Source organism: Manis pentadactyla, chromosome 1, assembly GCF_030020395.1.
Source record: "Manis pentadactyla isolate mManPen7 chromosome 1, mManPen7.hap1, whole genome shotgun sequence".
Lineage (NCBI taxonomy): Eukaryota > Metazoa > Chordata > Mammalia > Pholidota > Manidae > Manis > Manis pentadactyla.
In genome coordinates this window covers 235,552,773-235,566,343 of record NC_080019.1, presented here as the reverse complement: position 1 = coordinate 235,566,343, position 13,571 = coordinate 235,552,773, and the positions used below count along the sequence as shown (strand labels likewise).

Below are 13,571 nucleotides of genomic sequence, written 5' to 3'. Positions count from 1 at the left end.
TGGGCAGGCAGTGACGCGGCCCGCGGGCCAATCGGCTGCCGTGGACGTGGCACGCTGCGGCGCCTGAATGCTGTAGCGCAGCGCCCAGCAACTGCAGCCAATGAGCGCCCGAGCGCGCCGCGCTGCCATGGGGACGCACGCCATTGGCGGACGCGAAGGCGGGACTGGAGCCGAGGGCGAAGCTTCCTCCCCCGCCGCCCCGCCCCGCCCGGAGCGGACAGTGGGAGGGCCGTGGGCGACACAGACACGCAGACGCGCCGCAGTTTGTAGCGGCTTTATTTTGACATACAAGACCTCAGACACAGGCGGCCCGACGCTGGGTGTACACATAGGCGCGGCCGCGGCCCAGCACCCCCGCAGGCAAGGTCCCGAGAGAAGGCGCAGGTGGCGGGGGCTTCCAGGTGGAGCGCAGGGCCGATCCTGGAGGCGCGGAAGCTCAGGAGCCTGGTCCTCCCCAGGGTGCTCCCATTGCTTTCCTTGTTAACACTTTTTTTACGTCGGCGCGACAAAACCAAGTCGAACAGCTGTAGTTCAAAGCAGTCTGCATCTAGGGGTGGGCACGTGGCCGGGTGAGAGCAAGTGGGCAGGGGCTACTGACCTAGCCCAGGGCTTTGGCCCCACAGGAAGAATCCCCACACCCAACGCACAGGTCCCCAGGTGAGGGGGGCGGGGGTGGGGTCCCTGGCAAGCTGCGGACACTGGTCCCCTTCCTCTTTAAGCCCAGAGGACTAGTGTCCTCTTGGCCCAGGGAAGCACATTGGGGTCACGTGAGCGTCCTGTAATCCCACCTTGCACTTTGGTCCCAAGTTGGGGCTAGAAGGCAGGGCCTGGCAGGGAGAAAGTAGTGGCAGAGTACAGTACACACACACCCACCACCAGCCAGGCAACATCTGGGTCTCCAAATATTAGAAGTGCTGAAAAAAAAGGCTCTGCCCTGGGGGAGAAGCAGCAAATCCCAGGCCCTTCTGCCAAGAAAACACTGAATGTAACTACAACCTCTCTGGCTGTGAGGAGCAGCACAGGACAGCATGTGCTCCCAGAACGAGGAACTCAGGAGGCACAGCACCTCCCCAAGCTGAATGGGTTCTGTCAAGGGGATTCCAAGTGGCCCCAGACTGTCTTAGCTTCTGCCCTGCCAGGAAATGGCTAACAAAGAGCCCCTGCCTGCTCCTATGGCTGAAGCCACAGATAAGAGGAGAGGAGATGGTCATTCCTGACCAGAAACCTGCAAGCTGCCCCTCCCAGCCCCAAGGAACAGGCCCCAGAGTCAGAGAGCCGACATGGGGATCTAACAAGGAGCCCACTGAAGACGCATGAGGCTGCATCTCTAAGGACCAGGAAATCAGTCCATCAGTTAGCGAGGCCTCTCACAGACACAGGCTGGCAGGCTCACTTTTAATGCCCAAACAGGGACATGCCAAAGGGATCATGACTGTGGCACCGGCTCAGGTGAGAGCGTTATCGCCAGCAACGGCTAGGTGAGTTGCAGGGCCACCTGGCCACGTGCTGGAAGCGGCAGGTCTCTGTGCCATAAAGGGCTGGCAGCAAAAATTACTAAAACCACGGGAAAGGAAGGGGCTGGCCCTTGGCCTTCACTGTACCACTGCCCGTGTCGCCACACTCCAGGCCCACAGAGAGGGAGCTGGGCAGCAGGGCAACACTTCCTACCACTGCTTTTGCTTCCACGTTTTTATAAAAACAGCACCTGCTGAGGAAGGTCACAGTCAAAGCTCACCTCGGAAAGGGCTGGGCATTTTGCTGAGGAAAGCGTGAAGGAAATCAGTATCACTAATGAGCAAGGCCATACCCCAGGGAAAGGGACCAAGAGAGTGGCTGGCCGAGATATGAAGAGACGGGGGCCCCAAACTCTCACAGCAAAATCCAGGTGCCTGTACCAGGGCCCACGCAGTGTCCCTACGAGCAGATGGACTGGAAGTTCTCCCTCGCAAGCCTGGAGCTCCTCACGATGGGATGTTGCCTCGAGCTTGGCCTGGGGAAAGGGGAGGCCTGCGGACCACAGCCTGAGCACCGGGCAGGGCAGCCCACCCAGAGGCCGCAAGGCCCGTACCCAGGGGACCCCACCCCCGGCACAAGAACTCCACTGTCTGCACGAGAGCCACAGGGCCTGGGGTTGCTGGGACAGACTCCTAGGCAGAAAGCAGGAGCCCCCTTCAGTGGGGCAAGAGGACCTCGGGGAGCAAGGGTGACTGGGACGTGCAGGCAGAAGAGGAGCAGGTTCATGTGCCAAGGAGTGCCACTCAGCCCCTCTAATTCTGATGAACAAGAGCTAAATGGGCATGGCAACCAATGGGCCCTGCAGCCACAGATCCCAAAGACCTCAGCAAGGGAAACCAATGTCCAAGGCACCCTGGCCCTGCCTCCAAGCCCCCCAGGGGCACCTCCTCCTTCCTAGGTCAGCCTGGACACAGCAAAGCCGCAGAGCTAAGAAGCCTGGCTGAGAGGGTATGCGTTCTGGCCTCCTTCACTTTATGTATATGGATTCCAGGCTACAGCTAAAAACATTTCTTTTAGTTTACACCAAAGAGAAATATAACCCTTTAAAAGCAAATCTGTGGGTCCTCACAGCGAGTTCAGTCAGAGCAGTGGTCCCTGACTGCAGGTGGGGAGGGAAGGGTCCTGGGGGCCCAGAGCTGGACCTACTGGTTCTCGTCCCGCATCTGCTCCATGATGCTGATCAGGTTCTCCAGGCCAAACACATAGCCTCGGTCCGGCCCGTCATGCACGGTGGGGTCATCCCGGAAGCCCTTAAACGTGCTGTGTGCAAAGTCAATCATGCGGACGTCCACCTTGGGTGGGGAGGAGAGGCCCACCTCGGGGCAGGCGCCGCTGGTGCTGGTGCTGGGCGATGCTCCCTCAGGGAGCCCCGTGTCCAGGTGCTTGAGACGCACCTCAGAGCAGCGGTCCAGGCAGGACTCGGCGCGGCACTCCTTGCCGTCATAGATGACAAGCAGGGAGCTAGAGTAGAAGCGGTAGGAGGCCTGCCGCTCCAGCACAGCTTTCAGGCCCCGCAGTTTGCTCAGAATGGGCTCAAAAAGGTCACGCCGCAGGTCCAGGCCGTTGTGCAGGTACTGGTAGAGGGCGCTGCTGAAGCCTTCGATGGAGAGCCCACGGCCATAGTACTTGTTTCTGCAGAGGTAATGCCCTGTGTCCAGCTGGTACACCTGAAACCCCAGCAGACATACCAAGTGAGTACCGTGCAGGGCTGGTGCCCTCACAGTGCTGGGCAAGCACTGTCTGCAAAGCACCTCTCACCAAGCCTGAGCTTTTCTGCTCAGCCCTGCACAACTGAAGTGGGGGAGCCTAAGTCTCCCTGTGGGAAAAGAAGCAAAGGTGAAACCAAGCCTCCAGGTTCTCTGCATCACCTCTGCAACCTTTCTCCAAGATGCTCGGGGCCCAGATGGACCCAAACACAGAACATGGTGCTGACAGACAGGAGCTTGGCCCCCGTGTCAGGGCAACAGGCTCTCACGGTGGCTCTGCACCCGGGGCCCAGACTAACACCACCAGGTAAGGACAAAAAACCTCAAGAAGCTACACACAGGGATGCACTCTGCGGGATCCCCTCTCGGAGGCGACTCTGGACCCCTGTGGGCAGGACGCCATCAGACGCGGGCAGGGGTCTGTGCAGCTGGCACGTACACACAGCAGGGCCGAGCTCTCTGTGGGGTGACTCACCTGCATGCCACAGACCCTGACGCCCAGTGTGGCCGATGTACTCTGCTCACACTTCCTCATCTGCCGGGCCGCCTTCTCGGCTGAAGCGTCGTCCCCATGCTGCCGCGTGCCCATCTTCAGGTCCAGCACGCAGGGGTACCTGAAGTGGTGCACCACGTTCTCAAGCAGGAGGAACTCTGGGCCATGGTCAAGGAGCTCAAGGGCCACCCTCGTGACCTGCCCCAGACAGGACAGCACAGCCAAGCCATAATGGGGCGCTCCAACCTAATGTACTGTCTTCACAAACTCTCCTCAGCTCACGTCACGGCCTTACTATTTCTTAAAGAAATTTTTTATTGTGGTAAAATATATTTAAAATTGCCATGTAATCATTTTTAAGTATACGGTCTATGGCAGTAAGTATACTCATATGTCTGTGCAGCCCCACCACTCACCTCCAGAACCTTCTCATCTTCCCAAACTGACACTAGCAACTGTACCCATCTGGCAGACACACGTTACATCCCTGGCACCAGCAGCCACACCAGTCGCGCTCAAGCCGGTGCCTTACCCAGCCCAGGGGGTAAGCAGGGCGTCTGTGGCAATGATCCAATCCAACAATACTCCCAGACAGGAGTCTGTACAAAAAGCTGGATTTAAATTTCTATCTTGCCGATTTTGACTAAGTGGACTTAAACCAGTGGACTATTACATATTTAAACTTACCCCTTAGTACTTCTAGAACCTTCTGCCCACAATGGCTCTATGGTCCCTGGCCTCCTGGTATTTATATCCACATCTTCATCTAAATGTACCGCCTGCCACAATCCCAGCTAAAGGAGTATGTGTGTCACATGTCTGCCCAAAGTCACGGGGGCTGCAGCCTGGACCTCAATCTTGCACTTGGGGACCACAAAGTGGCCACCACCTTGGAGCATGTGACACTCAGCATCACTGTGCTGATGAACATTTTCACATTTCCTAATTCTTTAAAGAGTAACTTACAGAAAACCTTAAATTTGGCATTTACTTAATCTAATCACCTGCTGCAACCTGTCACGTGACAGTGCGACGTCAAGGCGGCTATACAACTCTCAGAGCGCCCGGCCCTGGCCGCAGCGTCCACCTGCCGGCGCCCACAGCCTCACCCACGCACTGCGTGCAAGGGCTGCTCCCTCAGAAGACTGCCGTGGAGACAGTGCACAGCACACCCCTCAGCTCCGCAGGGAACACAGCATTTCTAACCCAGTGCACAGTACTTCCACTCCTGACATCTTAGAACTATTTTACATTGTACAGGCTTGGTGTTTACCTTCAGACAACAACGATCAAACATATTACTTTTTACTTATTATCTCTAGTGGGGAGAAGCACATACGCATGTGTGCACATGCACACACACACAGATCCTGTTTCCAGACAGGTGCTGATAAGTATGGGGCCACTAGCCATATCTGGCGCATTACATTTAAACTTTAATTTATTAAGATAAACTCAAAGTTCAGGGACTTACTCACAGCAGCTGTGAGGCCACCAGACCGAAAGATGGCACAGAATATTGCCATGGCCACCGCCACAGTTAAGCTTCAGTCTTAACTGCCCCAACAGGCGGAAGAACCACCCTGCTGATGACAGCAGGAAGGATGAAGAGCCTGTGAGCCAGGCGGACGAGCACCGGCCCGCGCAGGGGTCTCAGCACTGCAGGAGCAGAAACAAGGATACTGTAGAGCTTCCGGTCCTTGGACTCGGAGCGCATGCGGCTCAGCTGCTGCTTGTGACAGCGCAGGCTCCAGGGGTTGTGGCTGATCCTCTCAGAACTCAGGCCACTGTTGCCGTCCAGCATCTGGAAAGGAACGTCTGAGTGGCCGTGCAGCTCCACCTTCGGGCCCTTTGCCTCCTGAGAGCTAAGAAGGAAGAACACACACACTGCTATGGGGCTCAGACAAGTCACCCTCCGGGTCCCGCAGCACAATGCGGGAGAGGCCTGCGTCCCACCCTGCTGACGGGTGACACAGGGCCCCAGGTGCAGGAGCCCACTGAGGCGAGTGAATGGTGTGAGTTGTGCTCTTCCTGCGTCTCTGAAAACTATGTGAAAAATAATTCTTTGCATCACATTATGTAATGAAGATACCACTTCACATCGATTAGAAAGGCTATTATAAAAATAAATGGGAACACCCACTCTCCTCACTTTTATTCAACATAGATCTGGAGGTCCTTGCCACAGCAATCAGACAACTCAAATAAATAAAAGGCATCCAGATTGGTAAAAAAGACGTTAAACTGTCACTGCTTACAGATAACATGAAATTGTACATAGAAACCCTAAAGAATCCACTCCAAAACTACTAGATCTAATATCTGAATTCAGCAGGGTTACAGGACACAAAATTAATACACAGAAATCTGTGGCATTCCTATACACTAACAATGAACCAGCAGAAAGAGAAAACAGGAAAACAATTCCATTCACAATTGCATCAAAATGAATAAAATACCAAGGAATAAACCTAACAAAGGAAGTGAAAGACCTAAACTCTGAAAACTACAAGACACTCATGAGAGAAATTAAAGAAGATACCAATAAATGGAAACACATCCCATGCTCATGGATAGGAAGAATTAATATTGTTAAAATGGCCACCCTGCCTAAAGCAATCTATAGATCCAATGCAATCCCTTATCAAAATACCAACAGCATTCTTCAATGAACTAGGGCAGATAGTTCTAAAATTCATATGGAACCACAAAAGACCCCAAAGAGCCAAAGCCTGAGAAGGAAGAATAAAGCAGGGGAGATCTTGCTTCCCAACTTCAAGCTCTACTACAAAGCCACAGTAATCAAGACAATTTGGTACTGGCACAAGAACAGACCCACAGACCAGTGGAACAGAATACAGAGCCCAGATATATATTGTCCAAGCATATATGGTCAATTAATATACGATAACGGAGCCATGGATATACAATGGGGAAATGACAGCCTCTTCAACAGCTGGTATTGGCAAAACTGGACAGCTGCATGGAAGAGAATGAAACTGGATTATTGTCTAATCCCATACACAAAAGTAAACTTGAAATGGATCAAAGACCTGAATGTAAGTCATGAAACCATAAAACTCTTATTAGAAGAAAACATAGGCAAAAATCTCTTGAATATCAACATGAGCAACTTTTTCCTGAATGCATCTCCTCAGGCAAGGGAAACAAAGGCAAAAATGAACAAGTGGGACTATATCAAGCTAAAAAGCTTCTGTACAGCAAAGAACACCATCAGCATAGCAAAAAGGCATCCTACAGTATGGGAGGATATATTTGTAAGCGACATATCTGCCAAGGGGTTAACAACCAAAATATATAAAGAACCCACAGGTCTCAACACCCAAAAGGCAAATACCCCTATTAAAAAATGGGCAGGGGATATAAACAGACAGTTCTACAAAGAAGAAATTCAGATGGCCAACCAGGCACATGAAAAGATGCTCCACATTGCTAATCATCAGGGAAATGCAAATTAAAACCACAATGAGATATCACCTCACACCAGTTGGTATGGCCAGCACTGAAAAGACTGGGAACAACAAATGCCAGCAAGGATACGGAGAAAGGGGGACCCTCCTACACTGCTGGTGGGAATGTAAACTAGTTCAACCATTGTGGAAAGCAATATGGAGGTTCCTCAAAAAACTAAAAATAGAAATACCATTTGACCCGAGAATTCCACTCCTAGGAATTTACTCAAAAAAACAAGTTCTCAGATTCAGAAGGACAGATGCACCCCTATGTTTATCGCAGCACTATTTACAATAGCCAAGAAATGGAAGCACCCTAAGTGTCCATCAGTAGATGAATGGATAAAGAAGAGGTGGTGCATATACACAATGGGATATTATTCAGCCATAAGAAGAAAACAAGCCCTACCATTTGCAACAACGTGGATGGAGCTGGAGGGTATTATGCTCAGTGAAATAAGTCAGGTAGAGAAAGACAAATACCAAATGATTTCCCTCATTTGTGGAGAAAATACCAGCAGACTCACAGACTCTAAGAAGGGACTAGCGGTTACCAAAGGGGAGGGGCAGGTGGGGAGGGAGGGAGAAGAGGATTGAGGGGCATCATGATTGGCATACATGTTGTTGGGGGGTCACAGGGAAGACAGTGTAGCACAGAGAAGGCAAGTAGTGACTCTGTGGCATCTTACTATGCTGATGGGCAGTGACTGTGCTGGGGTGTGGGGGGGACTTGATAATATGGGGGGATGTAGTAACCACAATGTTGCTTATGTGAAACCCTCATAAGATTGTGTATCAATGATACCTTAATAAATATAAATAAATAAACAAGTAAATAAATGGGAACGAGTGCTGAGGATGTGGAGGAGCCGGAGCTCTTGCCTGCTGCTGCAGGGAATATGAAGGGGCACAGCCGCGGTGAAGAGGTTACGTGGGCATCACCGTATGACCCAGCAATCCCCCTCCCAGGTAAACACCAGGAAGAACTGCAAATGGGGACTCAGTGACTTTCTGCAATGGCCACAGAAGCATCAGGACCATCAAGGACTGCCCTATGCCCCTCAGTGGAGGAACGGGTACACGAAACATGGCCCTGCCACAAGGTGGGGAGGTACTCAGCTCTGAGGGGATGAAGGTCTGACAAGGGCCACAACCTGGCTGCGGACGTCATGCCTGGAGGTGGCTGGCCGCCTCTGTCTCGGCCCTGAAAAACAGAGGAGCCGTCGAAGGACCAGCAGGAGCGGAGCCACTGAGTGGCCCAAGGGACCACAAGTCAGCGGACAAGGTTTGCACCTGTGGAAATCATGAAGCCATGTGTGTAAAGGAATTTTATTCCTAAGATGAGTCAAACCACAGAGGGTGGTGGGAAGATGACACCTGTGTAACTGAAAATACCACAACTTCATTTTGCCGCCAACATAACGATCCGCTTGAAGTAACTCATGATGCTGTGTCACACAGCCAGGCCAAGCTGGGCTGCGGGCCCTGGACGTGGTTCAGGGCAGAGGCGGAGCACGGTGGGGCTCACATGCCACGCTCTCATCCACAGCCGCCAGCCTTTCCTCTAACTGTGGAATGAGCCGCACAGAGTCGAGCTGGCCCCCGGGACTGGCATGTGCTGGGAAGGCTGGCGCTCACCCGGGGTGGCTGGGCAGGCTGTGAGACACTGGCAGAGGCCAATCCCCCTTCACGGGAGGTGGAGGAGCCCACCGCTGCCCCCCAGCATGACAGTGACAGGACTCACTCCTTTTGGGCAGGGTGGTGCTGAGACCAGCACAAAGGCCTGTTGATCCCCTTTAAGAAACAGTAAGGCTGGCTTATTTGCTGATTAAACCCAGGTAACTCCCCTGTGCCTGGACGGGGCGCCCAGGCATCTGTCCTGGTGCTGCAGCCCTGGCCCCGGTGAGGAGACGAGTGCGGCTCCTGGGAGTGGCCCAGAGGCTCTGCTCACAGGCAGACAGAAGGCTGCTTGCTGCAGACGGAGCTGTCCCTTCCAGAGCATGGGGACCTGGACCCAGGCAACCCTAGGCATAGTGGTGTGCTTGGGGCTTCTTACCGGCTGACTCATGATGCTGCTTGGCTTGGGCACCTCTGGAGCACAGAAGCCAGCCCCTCTAAAGAGCTGCAGGAGAGAGGCGCCAGCTCGTTTCCTGAATGACCAATCATCAGCCAAGAGGAAGCCCCTTGGGGAATAAAAAGGAAGCCCTGGACTCTGCAGGCTGGGGTCAGAGATGCAGACCTGGCCAGAGAGGACCCCACCTGAGGGCACGGGAAATGACACATCGCCCACTCTGCCAGGCTCATGGGGTTCTGTGCGCCACCCCTTCCGTGGAAGGGAGTGAGGGGAGCTGGGCCCCTGGGCCCTCAGAGCTGCGGGGCTGGGGTTGTGCCCATCACATGCTGCTAAACTGGTCTGAAGTGTGCTGCCTGGTTCTAAGGAGAGTCTCACCTCCAACTTCCACGTCAGGTCAGAGCATGCTATTCACTGCAACTCGTTTTTAAGTGAAATCCAACATAAAGTAATTTAATCATACAAGTCGGTTTTCATTTTGTTTCAGGAACCCCACATTATTTTTGGTTTATTTTTACTAATTCAGTGGGGTTTTAGTATATTCACAAGGTATACCACACACCACTACCTAATTTTTAAGACGTTTCCATCACCCACAAACAAAGCCCAGCACCACGAGCAAGTCCTCCCCCCTTCCCTGCCCCTCAGTCCCTGGCGCCCACTGACCTGCCCCTGTCTACACAGCTCTGCCTGTTCTCAGCACTATGCAAGCCGCGGCCACACATGTGCTTTTCTGCAGCTGGCTCCTCCCACTCTGCACGGGTTTCCAGGTCCGGGAAAAGTGCTACAGGGTGGCTGTGCCACGTTTTACTTACCCACGTGCCAGGTGACAGGCACATGGGCTGTCTCCCATCTCTGGCTACTGAGGATAAAGCTGCTACTAACATTTGGGCACAAGCTTTATGTGTGAGTGTGTCTCCTCCTCCCTCTTGGGTACACGCCTCGGGGGAACTACTGGGATGAACTTTCTGAAGAATCTGCCTGATTATTTCCCCAAGCAGCTGTGCTATTTTCATTCCCATCAGCAATGCGGAAGAGGCCCAATTTCTCTACATTCTCATCACTCTGACTCTGTCCTTTCGATTATGGCCACCCTAGTGGGAGTTCACATTTTTTTTTGCACGAAATATCAAGAAATATGATAGATTGTTTTCCTAAACTACAACAGAAATCAATTTCACATGCAATAAACTAAATTTCAGATGCAGGGAAAGGGTTCATGAGCTGCGCTATTGCAGTCTCAGAGAGACCTGCCTTAAGGACACTACTCTGATGGCCTCTCCTTGGCCCCGCCTCTGATGCCTGCAGGTCAGACAGCAGGTGGAGCCTCGCTGCTGATCAGTGCATTCTGACCTCCCATCTTGGAGAGCGAGACACCTATGTGGGGGCCCGAGAACACCAGCGATAGCCCCCCAATCTTAAGCCCTGCTTCCCCAGTATGTGGCAGGACAAAAGACGACCTAAGAATCTGTGCTCACAGGGCCAGACGCGCACCCTCACCCTGCTCAGGGCCCCCTTACCTCCCGGAGGCCTCGAGGGCCAGGGTGGCCTTCTCCTCCTTGTGCTCACTGCCGCTGCCTGACCGGTGCAGGCTCCGGCGCGAGTGTTTGCGCCGAGGCTGCTCCCGCTCTGGGGTGGCATCCTGCTCCACGGCCTCACTCTCCACGTAGGGGTAGGCCACCAAGTTGATGTAACCGTCACTGTCTCCTTCAAAACAGACAGACACCACACCTGTGGGAAAAAGACAGCCAGTCAGCAGGTGCACAGGCAGGGCCCCCACAGCACAGTCCCCGCCTGTCCCGAACCACTGCCGATTGCAGCAGGAGCAAGCGGCAGTGGGTATCTTCCAGGAGACAGCCAACCACTCACTCCCACATCCGCACCTGACCCTGGGTCTCGGATAAAGCTCTAGCCCCACTCTCTCCATCTCATCTTCTCACTCTCTGGCTGGCTTCTGGACCTTTCAAAATAACTGTGTCCGCCAGGTGCCGCTGACATCATGTCCCCCTCTGTCTAGGTGGCTGCTTCATGGCGCGATGTCCTGTGTCCTCCCCTAGCCAGGCAGTGACAGCTAGACAGGCACCAAGACTTCTCCCTCCACGCAGCCCCTAAGAGACACCTCTGCCCACGCCGAGCAGCAGGCTGCTCCAACCTGGCCAGCCCAAACCCCTGCCTCACCGAACGGCCGGCATTCCCAGGTTGAGGTCCTTCCTTGCTATTTTCCATGCTGTGTTCACGCAACAAACAGTTTGCTGTGTCCATTTCTATTAAACAGGTTGTTCACTGTTTCTTCTGGATCATTACCAGAGAAGTTAAAATAATACTTAGAGACTTAAGGAAGAGGTTTTTTTTTAAAAAAAGGGTCTGGGCTGGCCTTAGTCTAATTGCCACATCCAACCTTCAGTCAGCTACATTTCTCCGTTTACACTGCTGGTATGCAAAACCGGCTCCATGATCTGAAAACTGGTGAGAAGCATTTATGAATTATGTCAATATGCCAACCAAGAATATCCTCTTTGGCCCACTTCCACGTCCAGTTGGGCACAGCCCCAATTCCTGGGCCCTTTTAGGAACCTTAAAACATCCAAGAGAAACAGACTCGTACACTCCCAAGACACCGCCTCGCTGTGCGGCTCACATGAGTGGGCTTCGCCTCTGGACACGGGCTTCCATGGCAGAGGCCGCCTCTCCCACGGGCTCGTGCCTTGGTGACTTCCTGTCCCTGTCCTTACCAGAGCCTCCTTCTGCTCGAGCCATAATGCCCTCTGATCTACAGTCCCTGCGTCTCCTGGGACCCCTCACGCTCTGGCCTGGAGAGCCCTCCAGGCCTGCCACGCAGCTCCCCGCGGGCCCCTCCCTGCCCTCGGCTTACTCCCTGTTGGCGCAATACAGCCTCAGGTAGCTTACTAGGAAACGGTGCTCGGGCCAACTCCCCCAGCCCCTGGCAAGACTATTCTGCTTCCACACTTGGCTGACATTTGACTGAAGACAGAGTTCTGTGCTGCCTGCAAATGAAGACGACATCTTACTTCCCCTCTAACCCGGATGCCTTCTATTATTTCCTTGCCTTTTCTTGACCACCTGCTCTGGCCAGAAGGTCCCATAAATGTCGACCATAGGTGGAGAACACAGACATCCTGATCTACTGGGGAGAAAGCAGGCATTTCCTCATGGAGCATGGCGCTAGCTCGGGAATTCCGAAGACGCGCTCTACCCAGTGAGGGCCTGCCTTCTGCTCACAGGCTGTGAAGTCCCCCTGCTGCTCTTTTGTCAAGAACGGGGGCTGGACACTGGTGGGTGCTTTTTCTGTTTCTACTGAGGTAAGAGGCAGGATGGCTTGTCCCTAGTTTATTGATATGGCAGATCACACTGACTTGCATGAGTTACCCTGCGGGGCATCACTCAGGTGAGCTCCACGTGGGCATGACGTATTGTCGTGGTCGGACCAACCGGTTAAAATGTTGTTCAGTTCTTTACATCTAGGTTCGTGAGATACATTTATTTTCTTGTAGTTGGGACATATTCCCTCTTCAGTTTTTTGGAAGAATTTGTGTAGAACTGGAAGTATTTCTCTCTTAAATATTTTGTAGAATTCACCAGTGAAGCCATGTGGGCCTGGAGTTTTCTTTGCTACAATGCTTTAAACTCTGATTTCAATTTGCTTAATAGATAAGGGTTATTCAAATTACCCATTTCTTCTTGAGTGGGCTTTTACAGTCTGTGTTTTCAAAGAAACTGTTTCACTTAAGTTGTAGAATTTATTGGCATAAAGTTGTTCATAACATTCTTTTAAATATCAGTAGAATCTAGTGATGACACACCTATCATTTCTGATATTGGAAATTTATGTCTTCTCTTTTTCCTATCAGTCTGGTTAGAGATTTATCAACTTTATTGTTCCTCTCAAAGAACCAGCCTTTGGTCTTAGGTTTTCATTGATTTTCTTTATTTTTGCTCATTTTCTGAGTTATCTTTTTCTTATCAATTTATATGAATTTATATACATACACACAAACATGTGTTTGTGTGTGTATGTGTGTGTGTTTCTGGAAACGAATCCTTCCTGAGCTCTATGAGTTGTGAATACCTTGACCTCTTTTCTTTAACGGTGCCTTTTGGTAAACATGTTTTTGCTTCCTGAGGTTAAACGCGCTGTCCCCTCCTCTGAGAGTGGGCTCTGCAGGCCATCTTGGCAGCGGGACTGGAAGCCTTTCGTGCCTCTGCAGGCACCCGACACACCGCTGGCAGACACAGCGGAACCTGTTCAGGGGACCCAGCTATCCTGTGGGCGGGGCAGGAAGACACTCCTCCCA

General features: G+C 52.6%; 1 protein-coding gene across 4 annotated transcripts in view; it reads right to left on the bottom strand.

The window, feature by feature from the left end:
• Positions 1-260: 260 nt before the first annotated feature.
• IP6K1 (inositol hexakisphosphate kinase 1) overlaps positions 261-13,571 on the bottom strand; it is a 56,171-nt gene continuing 42,860 nt past the window's right edge. For all 4 annotated transcript variants that reach the window (XM_036878450.2, XM_057487590.1, XM_036878449.2 and 1 more), the window contains 4 exons: positions 10,779-10,989; positions 5,398-5,579; positions 3,697-3,872; positions 261-3,182 (listed from right to left, as the gene is read on the bottom strand). In XM_036878450.2, coding sequence (XP_036734345.2) covers positions 2,658-3,182; positions 3,697-3,872; positions 5,398-5,579; positions 10,779-10,989 — 1,094 coding nt within the window. In that variant the 3' untranslated portion in view covers positions 261-2,657. The remainder of the gene's footprint in view (positions 3,183-3,696; positions 3,873-5,397; positions 5,580-10,778; positions 10,990-13,571) is intronic.